The sequence below is a fragment of the Chiloscyllium plagiosum genome, unplaced genomic scaffold, assembly GCF_037043375.1.
Source record: "Chiloscyllium plagiosum isolate Xiang-an unplaced genomic scaffold, Cpla_swu_hap1 HiC_scaffold_26, whole genome shotgun sequence".
Taxonomy (NCBI): domain Eukaryota; kingdom Metazoa; phylum Chordata; class Chondrichthyes; order Orectolobiformes; family Hemiscylliidae; genus Chiloscyllium; species Chiloscyllium plagiosum.
The window spans coordinates 2,965,115-2,992,058 of record NW_028270164.1 but is presented as its reverse complement, the minus strand read 5'-3'; the positions used below and the strand labels follow the sequence as shown (position 1 = coordinate 2,992,058).

Below are 26,944 nucleotides of genomic sequence, written 5' to 3'. Positions count from 1 at the left end.
CAGGTCAGGCAGCATCCAGGGAACAGGAGAATCGACGTTTCGGGCATAAGCCCTTCTTCAGGAATTCCTGAAGGAGGACTTCTGCCCGAAACGTCGATTCTCCTGTTCCCTGGATGCTGCCTGACCTGCTGCGCTTTTCCAGCAACACATTTCCAGCTCCATGGAGAGAGAGCAAGCAAACGTTTTGGGTCGAGATGACTCCTCATCAGAGCTGATGGGAAGTGTGGAGAGGACAACATTTAGTTGGGGAAGGGTTGGTGGGATGTAGAGTGCTGGTGGAGAAAAGATGTTGATAGTTCAGAATAACTGATCAGAACGTGAGAATGGCAGAACAGTGGTGTGTCTAACTGCCAGCTTGGAAACAGACAACCCCACTGGGGTGGGGGGGAGGGGAGAGAGACGTCATGGTGACTGAGAATGTAACAGGTAAAGCTGAAAGAAAGGGAAGGAGTGGGACTAGGCTCACAATCTGAAGGGGCTGAACTCAATATTGAGTCCAGAAGCCTGTAAGATGCCTAGTGTGAAGATGAGATACTGTTCCTCTGATTCACTGGAACCCTGCAGCAAGCTGAGCACAGACATGTCGAGTAGGATATTGTGTTCAAATGACCGGCTACAGGAAGGAACTCTTTGAACTACCAGCATCTTTTCTGCACCAGCATTCTACACCCCAACACCACCAGCACCACACCTCCCCTCCACACTTCACTGCGGTCTGCTGAAGAGACTCGAAACGTGACGCTAATGAGATCGTTGCTTCAACAAGATGCTAAAAGTTCAACACCTTCAGGACAAAGCAGTCCTCTTAATCCGCATCCTGTCCACTACCTTCAACGTTCACTCCATCCACCACTGACGCTCAGGAGCAGCAGTATGTACTGTCTACAAGATGCACTGCAGCAACTCACCAGACTCCGGAAATAGCATTTTCCAAACCCACGGCTCCGACCATCGAGGGCAGCAGAGAGATGGGAACATACCCACCCCCCAAGCCATTCACCATCCGACTCAGAAACATATACAATATTCTTCACTCAACCCAAAATGTTAGCTCTGTTTCTCTCTCCACAGATGCTGCCAGACTTACTGAGTTTCTCCAGCAATTTCTGTTTTTGTTTTACAGCAAACTTTGTTTTATCCAGCACCTTAGGAACCGGCACTCTCAATAAGCCAGCAATAGCTTATATAAAAAATACTGGACAGTTACTGCATTGTCGTGATGTTTGTGTAGTCAGTTGAGGGTGAGTGAGTAGCTCTCTTCTGCTGAGTTTTAGATTAGATTAGATTCCCTACAGTGCGGAAACAGGCCCTTCGGCCCAACAAGTCCACACCGACCCTCCGAACATTAACCCGCCCAGACCCATTTCCCTCTGATTAATGCACCTCATACTACAGGCAATTTAGCACGGCCAATTCACCTGACCTGCACACTTTTGGACTGTGGGAGGACACGGGGAGAATGTGCAAACATCACACAGACAGTCACCCAAGGCTGTAATCGAACCTGGGTCCCTGGCACTATGAGGCAGCAGTGCTAACCACTGAGCCACCGTGCCAATTTAAAGCAACACTGCATTATGATTTTTGCTGACAATAAAGTATACCAGTGATGTGTACACCCCCTGCATTACATTTCTATTCCTTAGTGTGGGTTTTTACATTGATAACGTGGACCTGTTGATTATCTGGAATATTTGATGAACAAGCACACTCCTGGTCCCAAAGGTTCTGGTTAATAAAAGATTTTCTGTGTATCTGATTCCTTCTTGATTTCAATGTTTTCCCTCAACAGCTTCCTGTGGCAGAGAATTCTCCAGGCTCCCCACCCTTTGGGTGAAGACATTTCTCCTCATCTCAGTCCTGAACGGCCTACTCTATATCCTGAGACTGAGAGCCCTGGTTCCCTAGGATTGTCCTTCCTGTGGTTACTCTGTCGGGCCGTATTAGAAGTTGGTAGATTTGAATTTTTGTAGGTTTGTAGACTCCCCCCTAAGTCAGCAGCTGAAGCCTGGGAAATGGGGATGTGACAGATTGTGGTTACAAAAGCAGCAATGTTATGGGGAGTCCTTACACCTTCAAAGTGCCCAGTAAAAGTTACACCATCACAGCCTCACTCCCTCTCTGTCTGTGGGGTGATATTTGGAAATACTTCACTGAGCAACACTGTGCAAAGTTGATTTTCAACTCAGGGTCCGATGTCTATCACAGTTCACGACAGTTCACTGGCCATTACCCAGATTAAAGCACTCCCTGTGCCGTTCCCCTGGGGAGTCCCCGCTTCCCCCAGGAGCCCAGTCCCTCCTTGAGCGATGGGAGAATAAAACAGACCGTACCGTCTTCGCTTGTATGAGGTTCGGTTCCAACATCTTGCCCAACATCTTCGACAGAGGCGGGGTCTCCATGAGGGCTCTCACTGAAACAAAGAAAACACGTGGAAATGTGATGAAGGGAGAATTCAAACCAGCCTTTGGTGTTTGGGTGGACAAGTGAGAGTATGCAGGAGGGGTTTGGGGTGATTGTGTGCAGGAGGGGTTAGGTGTGAGTGTGTTTCAGGGAGGGGTTAGGTGTGAGTGTGTGCAGGAGGGGTTAGGTGTGAGTGTATTTCAGGGAGGGGTTAGGTGTGAGTGTGTGCAGGAGGGGTTAGGTGTGAGTGTATTTCAGGGAGGGGTTAGGTGTGAGTGTGTGCAGGAGGGGTTAGGTGTGAGTGTGTTTCAGGGAGGGGTTAGGTGTGAGTGTGTGCAGGAGGGGTTAGGTGTGAATGTATTTCAGGGAGGGGTTAGGTGTGAGTGTGTGCAGGAGGGGTTAGGTGTGAGTGTGTTTCAGGGAGGGGTTAGGTGTGAGTGTGTGCAGGAGGGGTTAGGTGTGAGTGTGTGCAGGAGGGGTTAGGTGGGAGCGTGTTTCAGGGAAGGGTTAGGTGTGTGTTTCAGGGAGGGGTTAGGTGTGAGTGTGTAGGGAGAGGTTAGGTGTGAGTGTGTTTCAGGGAGGAGTTAGGTGTGAGGGTGTCAGGGAGGAGTTAGGTGTGAGTGTGTGTCAGGGAGGCGTTAGGTTTGAGTGTGTGTCAGGGAGGAGTTAGGTGTGAGTGTGTCAGGGAGGAGTTAGGTGTGAGTGTGTGTCAGGGAGTAGTTAGGTGTGAGTTTGTGTCAGGGAGGAGTTAGGTGTGTGTGTGTGTCAGGGAGGGGTTAGGTGTGAGTGTGTGTCAGGGAGGAGTTAGGTGTGAGTGTGTCAGGGAGGAGTTAGGTGTGAATGAGTGTCAGGGAGGTGTTAGGTGTGAGTGTGTGTCAGGGAGGAGTTAGGTGTGTGTGTGTGTCAGGGAGGCATTAGGTGTGAGTGTGTGTCAGGGAGGAGTTAGGTGTGAGTGTGTCAGGGAGGAGTTAGGTGTAAATGTGTGTCAGGGAGGCGTTAGGTGTGAGTGTGTGTCAAGGAGGAGTTAGGTGTGAATGTGTGTCAGGGAGGCATTAGGTGTGAGGGTGTCAGGGAGGAGATAGGTGTGAGTGTGTGTCAGGGAGGAGTTAGGTGTGTGTGTGTGTCAGGGAGGAGTTAGGTGTGAGGGTGTCAGGGAGGAGTTAGGTGTGAATGAGTGTCAGGGAGGTGTTAGGTGTGAGTGTGTGTCAGGGAGGAGTTAGGTGTGTGTGTGTGTCAGGGAGGCGTTAGGTGTGAGTGTGTGTCTGGGAGGGGTTAGGTGTGAGTGTGTGTCAGGGAGGCGTTAGGTGTGAGTGTGTGTCAGGGAAGGGTTAGGTGTGAATGTGTGTCAGGGAGGCGTTAGGTCTGAGTGTGTGTCAGGGAGGAGTTAGGTGTGAATGTGTGTCAGGGAGGCGTTAGGTGTGAGTGTGTGTCAGGGAGGCGTTAGGTGTGAGGGTGTCAGGGAGGAGTTAGGTGTGAATGTGTGTCAGGGAGGCGTTAGGTGTGAATGTGTGTCAGGGAGGGGTTAGGTGTGAGTGTCAGGGAGGCGTTAGGTCTAAGTGTGTCACGGAGGAGTTAGGTGTGAGGGTGTCAGGGAGAGGTTAGGTGTGAGTGTGTGTCAGGGAGGGGTTAGGTGTGAATGTGTGTGAGGGAGGCGTTAGGTGTGAGTGTCAGGGACGCGTTAGGTGTAAGTGTGTCAGGGAGGAGTTAGGTGTGAGGGTGTCAGGGAGAGGTTAGATGTGAGTGTGTGTCAGGGAGGGGTTAGGTGTGAATGTGTGTCAGGGAGGCGTTAGGTGTGAGTGTGTGTCAAGGAGGCGTTAGGTGTGAGTGTGCGTCAGGGAGGGGTTAGGTGTGAGTGTCAGGGAGGCGTTAGGTGTGTGTCAGGGAGGAGTTAGGTGTGAGTGTGTGTCAGGGAGGCGTTAGGTGTGAGTGTGTGTCAGGGAGGCGTTAGGTGTGAGTGTGTGTCAGGGAAGGGTTAGGTGTGAATGTGTGTCAGGGAGGCGTTAGGTGTGAGTGTGTGTCAGGGAGGAGTTAGGTGTGAATGTGTGTCAGGGAGGCGTTAGGTGTGAATGTGTGTCAGGGAAGGGTTAGGTGTAAATGTGTGTCAGGGAGGCGTTAGGTGTGAGTGTGCGTCAGGGAGGGGTTAGGTGTGAGTGTCAGAGAGGCGTTAGGTGTGAGGGTGTCAGGGAGGAGTTTGGTGTGAGTGTCAGGGAGGCGTTAGGTGTAAGTGTGTCAGGGAGGAGTTAGGTGTGAGGGTGTCAGGGAGAGGTTAGGTGTGAGTGTGCCAGGGAGTGTGAGCAAGGGAGGAACAAGGTCTCTTCCCCACTGGGGCAGTCGGGGTGAATGTGGCTTTGAGTGAGGATTTGAGGCCCTGAACCATCCTGCAGACACAGAGTGTCGCGCCAGGTCACGAGGCCCAGCGAGTCTGGGGATCTGGAGATGGCTCTGACTTCAAATAATTCCATGTCAATTCTCCCCAAACCCAGATGGAGCTGGACTGGCAACTGAGCAGCCTCTCCCTTCGGGAATGAGATTGGGAATTGGAAAAAGAGAGAGAGATTAGAAAGGGGAAGTTGGAGCGGGGAGCATTGGAAATGGGATGGGCAGTGATGCTGGAGTTTGGAAGGGGATGATATTGAGTTAACCCTACATCACAGAGACTAATAATGTCATCGGGTCCCAACCTCTGAATGTTAATCTGGCTGGTCTTCGGAGTGAGCGCTGTTAATTGTCCAAACTGCGACAGGAAGAGGATGGTGCGTTGGACCTGAGGAGGGTAAGGTTTCTAACTTGAAGCTGACCTTTTATTCATCCGGTCCCACAGGGTCACCCCCCCGTCCCACAGCTGGCTCCACCCAGCTCTGAGCCTAACTCCAGTCACCACGGCTGAGATGTGAGGTCATTCAGCGGGAGACCCTGCCTTCTTATATTGTTCAGCTCTGCAGTGTCTGAGGAACCGGAGCCAGGGACACGGACAACACACACGGACATGTGGACACGGACACGCATGGTCACGTATACACGGACACACACAGACACACACAGACAGACAGACGCGCACATACAGACATGTGCATACACAGACACACGCACACATGGACAAGCACACGGCCACACACACATGGTCATACACGCACACGGACACATACACACATGGGAATACTCACCAGTAATCCTCCGCTGTCACCCCCTTGTCATACACAGGCCCATCCAGCTCCTTCAGTCCAGGGAAGATGTTGTCGTGCTGCAGGATGATGGATTTGATGAGTTCATTGACGTGAGCCTGACAGGAGACTTGGTCATGGCCTTCAGGCACTGACATCAGGGTAGGTCCAAAACAGATTGCCAGGTTATAGGGATCCATCATGTTCTCCTCACTGAACTGTGATAAGCTTCATAGAAACAAACAAAACCATCACTGTCAGAAAATGACACCTCTCCATCAGCAAAGTAAGCCCCTGAATATGAAAGGTAAGATGTTTGGGGCATGTTATTGAAAAATAAGGGGAGGGGGGCATTGCCACTGAGGTCCAAGATGAGGAGAATTGCCCTTTTACTCAGATAGTTGTGAACATCTGGAATTCTCAACCACAAAGGGGGTGGCTCCATCTTGGAGTATGTTGATGGTAGACCTGGATGGGTTTCTGATTGCCAGGGATGTACAGGTTTATGGGAATGGGGGTGAGTAAATGGCATTGAAATGTTCACCTACTGGGGATTATATTGAATGGAGGGGCAGGCTCAATGGATTGAATGGCCTCCTCCTGGTCTGATGCTCCTATTCCAGCTTGTGAGAAACTTGCTCAATGTTGAGGCCTTATGTTTTCTGCCAACATTGTCATCAGAGACTGGGAATCTCTTCAGGAGTGAGACTTGAACTTCTAAAGAGTTTTATGATCACAAGATAATCTCTTCCATTATCCTTTCACAGAAATTGGTCATCATTGGTGTGGCCAGTATTTGCTGTCCCTTCTAACTGATCTTGAACTGAGTGGCTGAATCGGTGATTTCCAACGGTTGTGGGTCTGGAGTCACGTGTAGGCCAGATCAGGTAAGGACGTAGATTTGCTTCCCTAAAGGACATCCATAAACCAGATGGGTTTTCCAACCATGGTTTCATGGCTTTCATTGCTATACTCATTAACTGAACCAGGTGCCATGGTGAGACTCTAAATCCTGTGCCCAGAACCCTCTGTATCAGTAATACTCCATGGCAACACCACCCCCACCTGAGGGCCTGTCTGATCTCATCAGCAGAGACAGTGGATACCATAGCACCACTTCAAAGAACAGGGCCATCTCCCGCCAGTAACCCAGATGTTTATCCCTGAATTAACATGACAGGGAAATGATTCGCTCCTCATAGTCAGCCTACTGTTTGCGGGAGCTTGCTGTGCACAAATCAGGTTACAGTACATTGCAGACAACAATTCGTTGACTGAAGCTGCTGGAAGAGATGAGGGGGGATCAGTGACGCAGAGACTCAGCATCATGTTCAGGGGGGCAGGGTCTGGAATCCCACCATCACAGCAGGCAAAACTGCAATTCAACCAATCAAATGGAAGTGACTCTCACGGATGGTCACAATCGAAACTATTACCAATTGGTGTAAACACTCAACTAGTTCACTAATGTCAGAGACTGGGAACACACTGACAGACCGGGAACACACTCACAGACCGGGAACACAGTCACAGACCGGGAACATCACTCACAGACTGGGAACACAGTCATAGACCGGGAACACAGTCACAGACAGGGAACACACTCACAGACCAGGGAACATCACTCACAGACCGGGGACACAGTCACAGACCGGGAACACACTCACAGACCGGGAACACAGTCACAGATCGGGAACACACTCACAGACCGGGAACACACTCACAGACCGGGAACACACTCACAGACCGGGAACACAGTCACAGACTGGGAACACACTCACAGACCGGGAAACATCACTCACAGATCGGGAACACACTCACAGACCGGGAACACACTCACAGACCGGGAACACACTCACAGACCGGGAACACAGTCACAGACCGGGAACACAGTCATAGACCGGGAACACAGTCACAGACCGGGAACACAGTCACAGACCGGGAACACACTCACAGACCGGGGAACATCACTCACAGACCGGGAACACAGTCACAGACCGGGAACATCACTCACAGACTGGGAACACACTCACAGACCGGGAACACACTCACAGACCGGGAACACACTCACAGACCGGGGAACATCACTCACAGACCGGGAACACACTCACAGACCGGGAACACAGTCACAGACTGGGAACACACTCACAGACCGGGGAACATCACTCACAGACCGGGAACACAGTCACAGACCAGGGACATCACTCACAGACCGGGAACACACTCACAGACCGGGAACACAGTCACAGACCAGGAACACAGTCACAGACCGGGAACACACTCACAGACCAGGGAACATCACTCACAGACCGGGGAACATCACTCACAGACCAGGAACACAGTCACAGACTGGGAACACACTCACAGACCGGGAACACAGTCACAGACCGGGAACACACTCACAGACCGGGAACACACTCACAGACCGGGGAACATCACTCACAGACTGGGAACACAGTCACAGACCGGGAACACAGTCACAGACCGGGAACACACTCACAGACCGGGAACACACTCACAGACCGGGAACACAGTCACAGACCGGGAACACACTCACAGACCGGGAACACACTCACAGACCGGGGAACATCACTCACAGACCAGGAACACAGTCACAGACCGGGAACACACTCACAGACCAGGGAACATCACTCACAGACCGGGGAACATCACTCACAGACCAGGAACACAGTCACAGACTGGGAACACACTCACAGACCGGGAACACAGTCACAGACCGGGAACACACTCACAGACCGGGAACACACTCACAGACCGGGAACATCACTCACAGACCAGGAACACAGTCACAGACTGGGAACACACTCACAGACTGGGAACACAGTCACAGACCGGGAACACACTCACAGACCGGGAACACAGTCACAGACTGGGAACACACTCACAGACTGGGAACACAGTCACAGACCGGGAACACACTCACAGACCGGGAACACACTCACAGACCGGGGAACATCACTCACAGACCGGGAACATCACTCACAGACCGGGGAACATCACTCACAGACCAGGAACACAGTCACAGACTGGGAACACACTCACAGACTGGGAACACAGTCACAGACTGGGAACACAGTCACAGACCGGGAACACAGTCACAGACCGGGAACACACTCACAGACCGGGAACACACTCACAGACCGGGAACACAGTCACAGACCGGGAACACACTCACAGACCGGGAACACACTCACAGACCGGGGAACATCACTCACAGACCAGGAACACAGTCACAGACTGGGAACACACTCACAGACCGGGAACACACTCACAGACCGGGAACACACTCACAGACCGGGAACATCACTCACAGACCGGGGAACATCACTCACAGACCAGGAACATCACTCACAGACCGGTGACATCACTCACAGACCGGGAACATCAATCACAGACCGGGAACATCACTCACAGACCGGGAACATCACTCACAGACCGGGGAACATCACTCACAGACTGGGGAACACACTCACAGACCGGGGAACATCACTCACAGACCGGGAACATCACTCACAGACCGGGGAACATCACTCACAGACCAGGAACACAGTCACAGACTGGGAACACACTCACAGACTGGGAACACAGTCACAGACTGGGAACACAGTCACAGACCGGGAACACAGTCACAGACCGGGAACACACTCACAGACCGGGAACACACTCACAGACCGGGAACACAGTCACAGACCGGGAACACACTCACAGACCGGGAACACACTCACAGACCGGGGAACATCACTCACAGACCAGGAACACAGTCACAGACTGGGAACACAGTCACAGACCGGGAACACACTCACAGACCGGGAACACACTCACAGACCGGGAACACACTCACAGACCGGGGACACAGTCACAGACTGGGAACACACTCACAGACCAGGGAACACAGTCACAGACCGGGAACACACTCACAGACCGGGGACACACTCACAGACCGGGGAACATCACTCACAGACCGGGAACACAGTCACAGACCGGGAACACACTCACAGACCGGGGACACACTCACAGACCGGGGAACATCACTCACAGACCGGGGACACAGTCACAGACTGGGGACATCACTCACAGACCGGGAACACAGTCACAGACCGGGAACATCACTCACAGACTGGAAACACACTCACAGACCGAGATCATCACTCACAGACCGGGGACATCACACAGACCGGGGAACATCACTCACAGACCGGGGAACATCACTCACAGACCGGGAACACAGTCACAGACCGGGAACACAGTCACAGACCGGGAACACACTCACAGACCGGGAACACAGTCACAGACCGGGGACACACTCACAGACCGGGGAACATCACTCACAGACCGGGAACACAGTCACAGACCGGGAACATCACTCACAGACCGGGGACACACTCACAGACTGGGGACATCACTCACAGACCGGTGACATCACTCACAGACTGGGAACACAGTCATAGACAGGGAACACAGTCACAGACCGGGAACACACTCACAGACCGGGAACATCACTCACAGACCGGGAACATCACTCACAGACCGGGGAACATCACTCACAGACCAGGAACATCACTCACAGACCGGGAACATCACTCACAGACTGGGAACACAGTCATAGACAGGGAACACAGTCACAGACCGGGAACACACTCACAGACCGGGAACATCACTCACAGACCGGGAACACACTCACAGACCGGGAACATCACTCACAGACCGGGGAACATCACTCACAGACCGGGGAACATCACTCACAGACTGGGAACACAGTCACAGACCGGGAACACAGTCACAGACTGGGAACATCACTCACAGACCGGGAACATCATTCACAGACCGGGAACACACTCACAGACTGGGAACATCATTCACAGACCGGGAACACAGTCACAGACCGGGGAACATCACTCACAGACCAGGGACATCACTCACAGACCGGGGAACATCACTCACAGACCGGGGAACATCACTCACAGACCGGGAACACAGTCACAGACCGGGAACACAGTCACAGACCGGGAACACACTCACAGACAGGGAACACAGTCACAGACCGGGAACACAGTCACAGACCGGGGAACATCACTCACAGACCGGGAACACACTCACAGACCGGGAACACACTCACAGACAGGGAACACAGTCACAGACCGGGAACACACTCACAGACAGGGAACACAGTCACAGACCGGGAACACAGTCACAGACCGGGGAACATCACTCACAGACCGGGAACACACTCACAGACCGGGAACACACTCACAGACCGGGAACATAGACACAGACCGGGAACATCACTCACAGATGGGAACACAGTCACAGACTGGGAACATCACTCACAGACCGGGAACACACTCACAGACCGGGAACACACTCACAGACCGGGAACATAGACACAGACCGGGAACACACTCACAGACCGGGAACACACTCACAGACCGGGAACATAGTCACAGACCGGGAACACACTCACAGACCGGGAACACCTCCCTCAGTACTGACCCTCCGACAGTGCAGCACTCCCTCAGTACTGACCATGCCATGTTCCCTCGATCCTGCCTCAGTTGCAATGATGTTCTGCAGTGGAACTTTCCCAGAATTGGTCTGTGCGGGATCACTTTGAGGTTTAAGCTCAATGTTTGTTGTATAACTTGTCAAGGCTTGGAATATAAAGCTCTGTTTGAATTTCTCACAGACATTGCTGTCTGTAGCTGATGCTCATGGGAACAGAAGCATCACAAACCAGTGGGGGAATGGTGTGTATTGGAACCGATGGGGTTGATGAGAAAGAGGTTCTCGTTTATATAAGTTGTTTAACGTCAGGCAGTGAGGGGTGGAGTGAAGACACAACAGAGGAAACAAAAATCCAGGAGAGTGCTATTAATACTCACTGACTGAGGAAGGCAAACAGGTATCGCATCATGATGATGGTGGGTTTTGGCAAACACAGGAGAACTTTCCGGATTTGCTGAGCTCGGTCGGGGAGATTTTCAATTGCTGCAAAATGTGGGAACAACAAACACGTCAAAACAAACCTGTTAGGTCACAAAAACAAAATCCATCAAGCAACTCCTTTCTCCAGATCCCAGCCTACACTCTCCCTGGAACAATCTAGCTCACCCAAGGCCAAACTGTAAATCCCCTCCCCCCCCCCCCCCCACCCAAGGCTGGGGGGATACAGTTAGATCTTAGCCTCTCCTCAGTGCTGTGCAGTAGGAACAGATATCTTTAAATTTGTTCATGGGGTGTGGCTGTCACTATCTGGGCAGGTATTTATTGTTTAAATTGGGGGGGTTTAAAAAATAAATAAATAAATAAACAGGAGTGTCCCTCGAGTTGTTCAGGGAGCGGTGGGCGCCGCAGGGAGTGGAGTGCATAATTTCTCCCTCCAACTCGATTTTGATTTAGTCCCTGCCCTCCCCTTCACTGTTTGATCACACAGCTTTGCCCTTTGATGTGAAGGGTGCTGCTTGTCACTGGCCACTCGGGTATTTCCTTTCTTCCTGGTGGTGGAAATTGAATAAAGATTCGTGCACCTTGTGTCTCTCACTGTGTCTCACACCTGCACACACACAACATGGGAGCTGGGGGAAAAATAAGCACTGCTGAAAAGAGAGAAAAAAGAAACAGGAGTGTGTGAGGGTCTGTTCACTCTGAGAGCTGGCTCTGAGGGAGCTGGAGCAGGGTCAATGACTCTCCCTGTGTAAATAAAGGGGGACTTGGGATGGGACACTAGGCTCAGGGGAGCTATTTCAAAGGAGCTCTCTCTCTCTCTCTCTCTCTCTAATTACCCTCGAACAGAGCATCTTGCTTGGCCATTTCAGGAGGAAATCACACTGTTGAGGATATGGAGTCACCTAAAGACCTGAGCAGGTAAGAAATGGGGGTTGTTGTTGAGGGAGACTGGGAGGATTGTGGCGGGGGGCAGGGGGAGCGGGTGATGAGAAAAGTGAGAAGGCTGTGAGCTTGGTACTAGGCCTGACTCGTGTTTCTCAATGACCAGACGTACAACAGTAAGTGAGAGGCAGGTCGTTCCCATGACAAGCTGGGTTGGGGAGGGGGTGGGGGGTGTTGTTGGGATGGGGGTGGTGGGGGATGGAGCAGAGTTGCCTAGGCCATAGGAGGAGGAAGGCTGATAGCTCAGTTTGGCGGAGGCAGTGTAGTTGCTGGGGGGAATAGGGAGAGGTGATTTGGAGTGTTCATGTGAACCGCATTAGTATGGGAATGGGAAGTGGGTGGAGCTCAGACGGACAGTCAGTGTTCCTCACAGGGAACAAGGACGAGGAGTGCACATTCTGTGCTTACCACCGCAATAAGCAGCTCCTATTCCCAGAGGTCGCTCTGTGTCTGCATGGGCTCTGAGCTCAGAGACAAATGTGGGTTCAGGAAGAACAGGGTCTGACCCCACAACCGTTTCCATGACACACTCGGGGAATGCAGTCACGGTCTTTGAGCTGGAACTAAACGATCAGAACAAACCGGGTCGCCTTTTGTCAAACTGCATCCGAAAGAAATCAAAGAGTCTCAGTTGTCAGCCTCAGGTTAGAAGGTCAGGACCCACATGAAGGGGAAGTGTGAGAGAGTGGGGTAAAACACAGTATGTGGGGAGGGGAGAGAGGGGTAAAACACAGCATGTGGGGAGGGGAGTGTGGGGTGAAACACAGTATGTGGGGAGAGAAGAGAGGGGTAAAACACAGCATGTGGGGAGGGGAGAGAGGGGTAAAACACAGCATGTGGGGAGGGGAGAGAGGGGTAAAACACAGCATGTGGGGAGGGGAGAGTGGGGTAAAACACAGTATGTGGGGAGGGGAGAGTGGGGTAAAACACAGCATGTGGGGAGGGGAGAGTGGGGTGAAACACAGCAGGTTGGGAGGGGAGAGTGGGGTAAAACACAACAGGTGGGGAGGGGAGAGTGGGGTAAAACACAGTATGTGGGGAGGGGAGAGTGGGGTGAAACACAGCAGGTGGGGAGGGGAGAGTGGGGTAAAACACAGCAGGTGGGGAGGGGAGAGTGGGGTAAAACACAGTATGTGGGGAGGGGAGAGTGGGGTAAAACACAGCAGGTGGGGAGGGGAGAGTGGGGTAAAACACAGTATGTGGGGAGGGGAGAGTGGGGTAAAACACAGCAGGTGGGGAGGGGAGAGTGGGGTAAAACACAGTATGTGGGGAGGGGAGAGTGGCGGTTCTGTGGACAGGGGCGTGACTCTCGGATGGTTTGTTACCTCCCGGGTGCCAGGGTCCGAGACGTCTCGGACCGTGTCCTTGGAATCCTTAAGGGGGAGGGTGTGCAGCCAGAGGTGGTGGTGCACGTTGGCACCAATGACATAGGTAGGAAGAGCGGTGGGGAGGTCATTCAGGAGCTCAGGGAGGTGGCTGGAAGCTAAAAGCTAGGACAGACAGAGTCGTCATCTCTGGGTTGTTGCCGGTGCCATGTGACAGTGAGGCAAGGAATAGGGAGAGAGTGCAGTTGAACACGTGGCTGCAAGGATGGTGTAGGAGGGAGGGCTTCAGGTATTTGGACAATTGGACTGCATTCTGGGGAAGGTGGGACCTGTACAAGCAGGACGGGTTGCACCTGAACCAGAAGGGCACCAATATCCTGGGGGGTAGGTTTGCTAGCACTCTTCGGGGGGGTTTAAACTAATTTGGCGGGGGGATGGAATCCGGACTTGTAGTCCAGCAAGTAGGCTAGCTGTTTGTCAGGATGTCCAAGAATGTAGGGAGGCTGTGGAGAAGGTAGAACTGACAGGGAATACTTGCGGACACAGAGATGGGCTCAAGTGCGTATACTTCATCGCAAGGAGTATCAGAAATAAGGTCGGTGAACTTAGGGTGTGGATCGGTACCTGGGACTACGATGTTGTGGCCATCACGGAAACGTGGATAGAAGAGGGACAGGAATGGTTGTTGGAGGTTCCTGGTTACAGATGTTTCAGTAAGATTAGGGAGGGTGGGAAAAAAGGAGGGGGGTGGCATTGCTAATTAGAAATGGTATAACGGCTGCAGAAAGGCAGTTCGAGGGGGATCTGCCTTTGGAGGTAGTATGGGCTGAAGTCAGAAATAGGAAAGGTGCAGTCACCTTGTTGGGTGTTTACTATAGGCCCCCCTATAGCAGCAGAGATGTGGAGAAACAGATTGGGAAATAGATTTTGGAAAGGTGCAGAAGCCACAGGGTAGTAGTCATGGGCGATTTCAACTTCCCAAATATTGATTGGAAGCTCTTTAGATCAAGTAGATTGGACGGGGCGGTGTTTGTACAGTGTGTCCAGGAAGCTTTTCTAACGCAGTATGTAGATTGTCCAACCAGAGGGGAGGCCATATTGGATTTGGTACTCGGTAATGAACCGGGACAAGTGATGGGCTTGTTAGAGGGTGAACATTTTGGTGATGGTGACCACAATTCTGTGACTTTCACCTTGGTTATGGAGAGAGATAGGTGCGTGCAACAGGGCAGGTTTTACAATTGGGGGAAGGGTAAATACGATGCTGCAAGACAGGATCTGAGGAGCATAAGTTGGGAGCACAGGCTGTCAGGGAAGGATGTCGTGGAAATGTGGAACTTTTTCAAGGAACAGATACGACGTGTCCTTGATATGTATGTACCTGTCAGGCAGGAAAGAGATGGTCGTGTGAGGGAACCTTGGTTGACGAGGGAGGTTGAATGTCTTGTAAAGAGGAAGAAGGAGGCTTACATAAGGTTGAGGAAACAGGGTTCAAACAGAGCGTTGGAGGGATACAGGATAGCCAGAAGGGAGCTGAAGAAAGGGATTAGGAGAGCTAAGAGAGGGCATGAAAAATCTTTGGCAGATAGGATCAAGGATAACCCAAAGGCATTTTATGCGTATGTGAGAAACATGAGAATGACGAGAACGAGGGTAGGTCCGATCAAGGACAGTAGTGGGAGACTGTGTATTGAGTCGGAAGAGATAGGAGAGGTCTTGAATGAGTACTTTTCTTCAGTATTTACGAACGAGAGGGACCGTATTGTTGAAGAGGAGAGTGTGAAACGGACTGGTAAGCTAGAGGAGATACTTGTTAGGAAGGAAGATGTGTTGGACATTTTGAGCAACTTGAGGATAGACAAGTCCCCCGGGCCTGACGGGATATATCCTAGGATTATGTGAGAAGCAAGAGAGGAAATTGCAGAGCCGTTGGCAATGATCTTTTCGTCTTCACTGTCAACGGGGGTGGTACCAGGGGACTGGAGAGTGGCGAATGTTGTGCCCCTGTTCAAAAAAGGGAATAGGGATAACCCCGGGAATTACAGGCCAGTTAGTCTTATTTCGGTGGTAGGCAAAGTAATGGAAAGGGTACTGAGGGATAGGATTTATGAGTATCTGGAAAGACACTGCTTGATTAGGGACAGCCAGCACGGATTTGTGAAGGGTAGGTCTTGCCTTACAAGTCTTATTGAATTCTTTGAGGAGGTGACCAAGCATGTGGATGAGGGTAGAGCAGTGGATGTAGTGTACATGGATTTTAGTCAGGCATTTGATAAGGTTCCCCATGGTAGGCTTATGCGGAAAGTCAGGAGGCACGGGATAGAGGGAAATTTGGCCAATTGGATAGAGAACTGGCTAACTGGTAGAAGTCAGAGAGTGGTGATAGATGGCAAATATTCAGCCTGGAGCCCAGTTACAAGTGGAGTTCCGCAGGGATCAGTTCTGGGTCCTCTGCTGTTTGTAATTTTTATTAATGACTTAGATGAGGGAGTCGAAGGGTGGGTCAGTAAATTTGCAGATGATACGAAGATTGGTGGAGTTGTGGATAGTGAGGAGGGCTGTTGTCGGCTGCAAAGAGACTTCGATATGATGCAGAGCTGGGCTGAGGAGTGGCAGATGGAGTTCAACCCTGTCAAGTGTGAGGTTGTCCATTTTGGAAGGACAAATAAGAATGCAGAATACAGGGTTAATGGTAGGGTTCTTAGTCAGGTGGAGGAACAGAGGGATCTTGGGGTCTATGTTCATAGGTGGATAGAGCTTGTAAGAAGGCATATGGTGTATTAGCGTTCATTAGCAGAGGGATTGAATTCAAGAGGCGTGAAGTGATGTTGCAACTGTACAGGACCTTGGTAAGGCCACATTTGGAGTACTGTGTGCAGTTCTGGTCGCCTCACTTTAGGAATGATGTGGAAGCTTTGGAGAGGGTGCAGAGGAGATTTACCAGGATGTTGCCTGGAATGGAGAATAGGTCGTACGAGGATAGGTTGAGAGTGCTAGGCCTTTTCTCGTTGGAACGGCGAAGGATGAGGGGTGACTTGATAGAGGTTTATAAGATGATCAGAGGAATAGATAGAGTAGACAGTCAGAAACTTTTTCCCCGGGTACAACAGAGTGTTACAAGGGGACATAAATTTAAGGTGAAGGGTGGAATGTATAGGGCAGATGTCAGGGGTAGGTTCTTTACCCAGAGAGTGGTGGGGGCATGGAATGCGCTGCCTGTGGGAGTGGCAGAGTCAGAATCTTTGGTGACCTTTAAGCGGCAATTGGATAGGTACATGGATGGGTGCTTAAGCTAGGACAAATATTTGGCACAACATCGTGGGCCGAAGGGCCTGTTCTGTGCTGTATTGTTCTATGTTCTCTGTTCTCGAGTGGGGTGAAACACAGTATGTGGGGAGGGGAGAGTGGGGTAAAACACAGTATGTGGGGAGGGGAGAGAGGGGTAAAACACAATACATGGGAGGGGAGAGTGGGGTAAAACACAGTATGTGGGGAGGGGAGAGTGAGGTAAATGCAGTATGTGGGAGGGGAGAGTGGGGTAAAACACAGCATGTGGGGAGGGGAGAGTGGGGTAAATGCAGTATGTGGGGAGGGGAGAGTGGGGTAAAATACAATATGTGGGGAGGGGAGAGTGGGGTAAAACACAGAAAATGTGATATGGGGCTAATGGAGAAAAGGGAAAGTGAGGGGGAGAGAGTGTGCTGCAGAAACAGACAGACAAAGAAAACTAGGGTAGTATCTCAGCAGGATGAAATAACTCGAAAAGAGATCAAACAGCAAATTGCATTGGTCCTCTTCCCTTCGTTAACATCAAACAATGACATTAAGAAAAAGTTCCAAATGCTAAGTCAGTGCAGAGCCTGTGCGAGATTTCTGTCCAGGTCATTAGTGACCTTAATGGATTATCCTGAACACAATTCCCATTCAGGGGATGTATCTTGCACTGCAGCGAGTGAGGGCAGAGCCCTGAGATGCCAACACATTCACACCCGTCGTTTCCAGATGGTTCCAGTTCTCAGTCAGCGGTCTCCTCCTCCCAGTCACTGGGAGAATCCCCCAGCCCTGACTGCACACGGACTCGAATTTCCACAGCTGTTTGCCTTCTGCTTTTGAGCTTCAAAGACACGGGGGACAGTCTCCTGTTCTTGCTACTCAAGTATTTGCATCTTTGTGTAATTTCATTGAAAATCTGTTCCTTGACAGCCTTCACTCGAGTCAGTGACCTCAGGCTACACGGAGCACAGTAACTGCACCTACCTTCTCACCCAAAGTCTATGTTGGCCTTGCACCCTCTGGGACATCATCATTTCTCTGCATTACACTGTTCTCCCTCATCAACACTGCTACCATTTCGGATCTCTCTTGAATACCTTACATCTGGGGATTTTTAACATCCAATCCCTCACCCTGTCAGCTCTCGTGTTTAGCTGCAACTTCAGTTTTCCACATGGCCATTCCTGCCTGTAATTCACCAATCTTCTTGACAATGCTCCCTCATTTCACAGAGATCCACAGAGAGCCCAGTTTAAACTCCTTCCCCTTACTCTGACACAACTGATTCTGTACCCCGGCGCTATCGATCTCTCTCGGGTAGTTTGTGCACCTTAGTAATCCTTTCTGATATTATTGTCTCATTCACACCCTCCTGCTGAATTGTGTTAACCCCCCCCCCCCCAACCGCACGAGTAGAATGCCCCACACACAACTCAGTGCCAGCTTCTATTCACAGTCCAAAGATGTGCAGGATAGTGAATTGGCAATGGGAAATTGCCCGTAGTGTTAGGTGCGTTAGTCAGAGGGAAATGCAGAGAAATAAGGGAATGGGTCTGGGTGGGTTACCCTTCGGAGGGTCAGTGTGGACTTGCTGGGCCGAAGGGCCTGTTTCCACACTGTAGGGATTCTCTGATTTTACGTTCTGACTGGTCCTGCTGCTTTGACTGTTCACTCAGCTTCCCTTTGGTGCTGGCTATAACCCCAACTGCTCTGAGTGATTCATGTTGCGGCAACATCCAATTCCCAACCCTAATGCCTCCTCCTTCCAATTCACCAAAGCCCATCGGAGCAGGCAGTAAGGATCTGGCTAAAAGATGGGATCATTCTGGAATCTCTGGGCTCTCAGTGAGACTCTAAAATCTGACAGCACATCCCCCTCCTTCCCCCAACTCCAAAATCTGACAGCACATCCCCCTCCTTCCCCCAACTCCAAAATCTGACAGCACATCCCCCTCCTTCCCCCAACTCTAAAATCTGACAGCACATCCCCCTCCTTCCCCCAACTCCAAAATCTGACAGCACATCCCCCTCCTTCCCCCAACTCCAAAATCTGACAGCACATCCCCCTCCTTCCCCCAACTCCAAAATCTGACAGCACATCCCCCTCCTTCCCCCAACTCCAAAATCTGACAGCACATCCCCCTCCTTCCCCCAACTCCATCTTCAACTTCCTTTTGATGGTTTGCATTGACTCTGATTCCAGTAGCACATCCAGCTCACACCAAGTCACCGGAAGGAAGTAAATCTCCCATCTCTGGCCTGGGTCTTTGTTATTCATCTTGACTCGGCTTCCTGAGTTTACTAGTCTTTCAGTCAGTATAAACGAGGGGCTTTGAGTGGATTGAATCGATCCTCCCCTGAGTTTCTCACTGAGAGATACAGATCATTGGTGAGTTCAATAAGGAAGGTGTTGAGAAGCTGTTTCTCCCCCAGCAGAGAGAAAAGGGAAGGAGGGCACAGCCTCGGGATAATGGGTCAACCACTGAGGCCTGAGATGAGGAGAAATTTGTTCACGTAAAGTGTTTGTGAGCCTTTGAGACAGAGACAGATTCTTGGACACTGAGGATTGGGCAGCATAGGGAGGGATGAGGCTGGCGATCAGCCTGGAACATAAAGTTGAGGAGCAGACTACAGGGGCCTACTCCTGAGATATCTCACACTTCTGGCAAGTTAATCAATCTCTGAAATCATTTTGATCATCTTGGGTGACTGTGTGGAGTTTGCACATTCTCCCCGTGTCTGTGTGGGTTTCCTCCGGGTGCTCCGGGTTCCTCCCACAGTCCAAAAGATGTGCAGGTCAGGGTGAATTGGCCACGCTAAATTGCCCGTACGTTAGGTGAAGGGCCTGTTTCCACACTGTAGGGAATCTAATCTAATCTTCATGACATCTTTCTAACCTTTCTGCTCCAAGGAGAGCGATGACAGATTCTGCAAACTCCCCCTCATGAGAAAGCCAAGCCATTGAGAAAGATGGATGATACTGGTTTCCAGGTAACGACACAAAGTCAGATGTAATGCGGTGCTGCACTCTGCCCTTTGACAACCCCTCCCTTCTCCGTTCCATCTTTAACCCTGCCTGTTTGATCACTTCCCAATCCATAAAACCCATTGGAATCGGGGAGAGCCGCAAACTGTTTGGATCCAGAGAAAGGGAGAGAATAAAACCCACAGCCAACACTATTCCAACTTACTGACACAGGAAATGAGGTCGTGGAAAATCTCCTTGGGGAAGAGCGGGCTGGCCAATCCCCTGAAATGGAGCTTCAGCACACCAGCGATCGAGTCGATATCATGGTCATTCTGATCTCCGGCCAGGGGGTCCTCACCTACGGTCACCAACAAAACAAAAAAGAACATTTGGACAGCGTGAACTTGGTTTGCTGCTGAGACTGGGGAGATTAACATCAGCCAAATTATTTCTCCAACTGGAGGCAACAGCCTCCTCCTGCCTCCTTGAAAGATATTGGGGCACCAGGAGGGGAAGGGCAGCATTGGAAGGGGTTGTTTATTCTTCTGAGTAACCAAGAGACTCCTCCCACACAAGGCAATGACCATCTCAAACAAGACAGAGTCTAACCATCTTCACTTGACATTCAATGGTGTTACTGAATCCCCCACTAGCAACATCCTAGGGGTTACCATTGACCAGAAACTCACTGGACTCACCACATTAATGTCGTGGCTACAAGAACAGGACAGAGGCAAGGGTTACCGTGGCAAGTAACTCACCTCCCGACACCCCAAAGTCTGTCCAGAGGCACAAGTCAGCAGTGTGACGGAATCCTCCCCCCTTGCCTGGATGGGGGCAGCTCCAACAAAATACAAGAAGCTCGACACCATCCAGGACAAAGCAGCCGCCTGGATTGGAGCTCCATGTAACAGCCGAAACATTCACTGCCTTCGTCACAGACACGCTGGGAGCAGTGTGTTCCACCCTCAATGTGCAGCATACAGTTCAGCAAGGCTCCTTCCAAAGACAACACCTTCCAAACCCTGACCACTTCCATCTAGAAGGACAAGGACAGCAGATACATGGGAACATCACTCCCTGAAAGTTCCCCTCCGAGCCCCACACCATCCTGACTTGGAAATATATCGCCGTTTCTTCAGTGTCATCAGGATACAATCCTGGAATTCCCTCCCTTAAGGGCATTGTGGGTCTATCTACAGCACATGGACCGCAGCGGTTCAAGAAGGCAGCTCACCCCCACCATCTCAAGGGGCAACTAGGGATGGTAATAAATGCTGGGCCGTCTCACATCCTATCAGAGCTGCAGATCTCTGCGAGGCAATATCCTGTGCATTAGCGACTGCCATTTCTCACAAAGACCAGGATCAACCCAATGCTGATCCCTTCAGGATAGGACATTGCACACCTTGGAAAAACAGATCATCGTGGAACACCTTCACCTTACAGAGGCTCTGTCCTGACACAGTGACCTGGGTAAATGATTGCGGTTCTATCGGTGAGAGCTGCTAATCGTCTGGTTCAGTATCCGACAGACTGAGGGATAAAGGGGGGCTGTCACAACTGGACAATCCAGGAGTCTCTCTGTGCACAGGACACACGCACCACAGCCGTACACTGGCCAAACCGAGCAGTTTAACCTCTGATCAGACACACGGGCCTGGGAAAACAGCATCAAAGACCAGCAACAGCAGTAAAAAGTCTGACTGAAACTAAAGCTCAGAGTAAACACTGCACGGGATTACTGAAGGAAAATTAATTGCACACTCACCTCGCTCAAAGGCGTTTTTGATGTCATTCACTTCAATTTGTGATCCTGACACTCGGAAAATTCCTTCATGTTGCAGACCTTTGAGAAAGAATATGTCAGTAAGACTCAGGATCAGGAATATCCTATCCTGCCCGAAGGAGAGGCATTTCTCACAATGACCCCACACGCCCCGTCACACTGACCCCACACGCCCCGTCACACTGACCACACACGCCCCGTCACAATGACCCCACACGCCCCGTCACACTGACCCCACACGCCCCGTCACACTGACCCCACACGCTCCGTCACACTGACCCCACACGCCCCGTCACACTGACCCCACACGCTCCGTCACACTGACCCCACACGCCCCGTCACACTGACCCCACACGCTCTGTCATACTGACCCCACACGCCCCGTCACACTGACCCCACACGCTCTGTCATACTGACCCCACACGCCCCGTCACACTGACCACACACGCCCCGTCACACTGACCCCACATGCCCCGTCACACTGACCCCACACGCTCCGTCACACTGACCCCACACGCTCCGTCACACTGACCCCACACGCCCCGTCACAATGACCCCACACGCCCCGTCACAATGACCCCACACGCCCCGTCACACTGACCCCACACGCTCTGTCACACTGACCCCACACGCCCCGTCACAATGACCCCACACGCTCTGTCACACTGACCCCACACGCCCCGTCACAATGACCCCACACGCTCTGTCACACTGACCCCACACGCCCCGTCACAATGACCCCACACGCTCTGTCACACTGACCCCACACGCCCCGTCACAATGACCCCACACGCTCTGTCACACTGACCCCACACGCCCCGTCACACTGACCCCACACGCTCCGTCACACTGATTCCACACGCCCCGTCACACTGACCCCACAAGCCCCGTCACACTGACCCCACACGCCCCATCACACTGACCCCACACGCCCCGTCACACTGACCCCACACACCCCGTCACACTGACCCCACACGCTCCATCACACTGACCAGACACGCTCCGTCACACTGACCCCACACGCTCCGTCACGCTGACCCCACACGCTCCGTCACGCTGACCCCACACGCTCCGTCACACTGACCCCACACGCTCCGTCACACTGACCCCACACGCCCCGTCACGCTGACCACACATGCCCTGTCACGCTGACCCCACATGCCCTGTCACGCTGACCCCACACGCTCTGTCACACTGACCCCCACACGCTCTGTCACGCTGACCCCACACGCCCCGTCACGCTGACCCCACATGCCCCTTCACGCTGACCCCACATGCTCCGACAATCTGACCCTACACGCTCCGTCACACTGACCCACACGCCCCGTCACGCTGACCCCACATGCCCCTTCACGCTGACCCCACATGCTCCGACAATCTGACCCCACACGTCCCATCACACTTGCCCCGTCATACTGACCCCAAACGCCCCGTCACACTGACCCCACACGCCCTGTCATGCTGATCCCAAACGCCCCATCACACTGACCCCACACGCCCCGTCACACTGACCCCACACGCTCTGTCACACTGACCCCACACGCCCCGTCACACTGACCCCACACGCCCCGTCACACTGACCACACACGCCCCGTCACACTGACCCCACACGCCCCGTCACACTGACCCCACACGCCCCGTGACGCTGAACCCACACGCTCTGTCACACTGACCCCACACGCCCCGTCACACTGACCACACACGCCCCGTCACACTGACCCCACACGCCCTGTCATGCTGATCCCAAACGCCCCATCACACTGACCCCACACGCCCCGTCACACTGACCCCACACGCCCCGTCACACTGACCACACACGCCCCGTCACACTGACCCCACACGCCCCGTCACACTGACCCCACACGCCCCGTCACACTGACCCCACACGCTCTGTCACACTGACCCCACACGCCCCATCACACTGACCCCACACGCCCCGTCACACTGACCCCACACGCCCCGTCACACTGACCCCACACGCCCCGTCACACTGACCCCACACGCCCCGTCTCACTGACCCCACACGCCCCGTCACACTGACCCCACACGCCCCGTCACACTGACCCCACACGCCCCGTCACACTGACCCCACACGCCCCGTCACACTGACCCCACACGCCCCGTCACGCTGACCCCACACGCCCCGTCACGCTGACCCCACACGCCCCGTCACACTGACCCCACACGCAGCGTCACACTGACCCCACAAGCCCCGTCACACTGACCCCACACGCCCCGTCACACTGACCCCACACGCCCCGTCACGCTGACCCCACACGCCCCGTCACGCTGACCCCACACGCCCCGTCACACTGACCCCACACGCTCCGTCACACTGACCCCACACGCCCCGTCATGCTGACCCCACACGCCCCGTCACACTGACCCCACACGCCACGTCACACTGACCCCACACGCCCCGTCACACTGACCCCACACGCCCCGTCACAATGACCCCACACGCCCCGTCACACTGACCCCACACGCCCCGTCACACTGACCCCACACGCTCCGTCACACTGACCCCACACGCCCCGTCACACTGACCCCACACGCTCCGTCACACTGACCCCACACGCCCCGTCACACTGACCCCACACGCTCCGTCACACTGACCCCACACGCCCCGTCACACTGACCCCACACGCTCTGTCATACTGACCCCACACGCCCCGTCACACTGACCCCACACGCTCTGTCATACTGACCCCACACGCCCCGTCACACTGACCACACACGCCCCGTCACACTGACCCCACATGCCCCGTCACACTGACCCCACACGCTCCGTCACACTGACCAGACACGCTCCGTCACACTGACCCCACACGCCCCGTCACAATGACCCCACACGCCCCGTCACAATGACCCCACACGCCCCGTCACACTGACCCCACACGCTCTGTCACACTGACCCCACACGCCCCGTCACAATGACCCCACACGCTCTGTCACACTGACCCCACACGCCCCGTCACAATGACCCTACACGCTCTGTCACACTGACCCCACACGCCCCGTCACAATGACCCCACACGCTCTGTCACACTGACCCCACACGCCCCGTCACAATGACCCCACACGCTCTGTCACACTGACCCCACACGCCCCGTCACACTGACCCCACACGCTCCGTCACACTGATTCCACACGCCCCGTCACACTGACCCCACAAGCCCCGTCACACTGACCCCACACGCCCCATCACACTGACCCCACACGCCCCGTCACACTGACCCCACACACCCCGTCACACTGACCCCACACGCTCCGTCACACTGACCAGACACGCTCCGTCACACTGACCCCACACGCTCCGTCACGCTGACCCCAGACGCTCCGTCACGCTGACCCCACACGCTCCGTCACACTGAACCCACACGCTCCGTCACACTGACCCCACACGCCCCGTCACGCTGACCACACATGCCCTGTCACGCTGACCCCACATGCCCTGTCACGCTGACCCCACACGCTCTGTCACACTGACCCCCACACGCTCTGTCACGCTGACCCCACACGCCCCGTCACGCTGACCCCACATGCCCCTTCACGCTGACCCCACATGCTCCGACAATCTGACCCTACACGCTCCGTCACACTGACCCACACGTCCCGTCACGCTGACCCCACATGCCCCTTCACGCTGACCCCACATGCTCCGACAATCTGACCCCACACGTCCCGTCACACTTGCCCCGTCATACTGACCCCAAACGCCCCGTCACACTGACCCCACACGCCCTGTCATGCTGATCCCAAACGCCCCATCACACTGACCCCACACGCCCCGTCACACTGACCCCACACGCTCTGTCACACTGACCCCACACGCCCCGTCACACTGACCCCACACGCCCCGTCACACTGACCACACACGCCCCGTCACACTGACCCCACACGCCCCGTCACACTGACCCCACACGCCCCGTGACGCTGAACCCACACGCTCTGTCACACTGACCCCACACGCCCCGTCACACTGACCACACACGCCCCGTCACACTGACCCCACACGCCCTGTCATGCTGATCCCAAACGCCCCATCACACTGACCCCACACGCCCCGTCACACTGACCCCACACGCCCGTCACACTGACCACACACGCCCCGTCACACTGACCCCACACGCCCCGTCACACTGACCCCACACGCCCCGTCACACTGACCCCACACGCTCTGTCACACTGACCCCACACGCCCCATCACACTGACCCCACACGCCCCGTCACACTGACCCCACACGCCCCGTCACACTGACCCCACACGCCCCGTCACACTGACCCCACACGCCCCGTCTCACTGACCCCACACGCCCCGTCACACTGACCCCACACGCCCCGTCACACTGACCCCACACGCCCCGTCACACTGACCCCACACGCCCCGTCACGCTGACCCCACACGCCCCGTCACGCTGACCCCACACGCCCCGTCACACTGACCCCACACGCCCCGTCACACTGACCCCACACGCAGCGTCACACTGACCCCACAAGCCCCGTCACACTGACCCCACACGCAGCGTCACACTGACCCCACAAGCCCCGTCACACTGACCCCACACGCCCCGTCACACTGACCCCACAAGCCCCGTCACACTGACCCCACACGCCCCGTCACACTGACCCCACACGCCCTGTCACACTGACCCCACACGCCCCGTCACACTGACCCCACACGCTCTGTCACACTGACCCCACACGCCCCGTCACGCTGACCCCACACCCCCCGTCACGCTGACCCCACACGCCCCGTCACACTGACCCCACACGCCCCATCACACTGACCCCACACACCCCGTCACACTGACCCCACACGCCCCGTCACACTGACCCCACACGCCCCGTCACACTGACCCCACACGCCCCGTCACACTGACCCCACACGCCCCATCACACTGACCCCACACGCCCCGTCACACTGACCCCACACGCCCCGTCACGCTGACCCCACACGCCCCGTCACACTGACCCCACACGCTCTGTCACACTGACCCCACACGCCCCGTCACGCTGACCCCACACCCCCCGTCACACTGACCCCTCACGCCCCGTCACACTGACCCCACACGCCCCGTCTCACTGACCCCACACGCCCCGTCACACTGACCCCACA

General features: G+C 53.9%; 1 protein-coding gene across 2 annotated transcripts in view; it reads right to left on the bottom strand.

Moving 5' to 3' along the window:
* The window catches only part of srgap2 (SLIT-ROBO Rho GTPase activating protein 2), a 196,215-nt gene that overhangs the window by 29,519 nt on the left and 139,752 nt on the right, over positions 1 to 26,944 (bottom strand). For both annotated transcript variants that reach the window (XM_087973417.1, XM_043716324.2), the window contains exons 14-18: positions 21,808 to 21,885; positions 20,260 to 20,394; positions 11,465 to 11,570; positions 5,568 to 5,792; positions 2,334 to 2,413 (exon numbers count right to left, since the gene is read on the bottom strand). In XM_087973417.1, the coding sequence (XP_087829543.1) occupies positions 2,334 to 2,413; positions 5,568 to 5,792; positions 11,465 to 11,570; positions 20,260 to 20,394; positions 21,808 to 21,885 (624 nt within the window). The remainder of the gene's footprint in view (positions 1 to 2,333; positions 2,414 to 5,567; positions 5,793 to 11,464; positions 11,571 to 20,259; positions 20,395 to 21,807; positions 21,886 to 26,944) is intronic.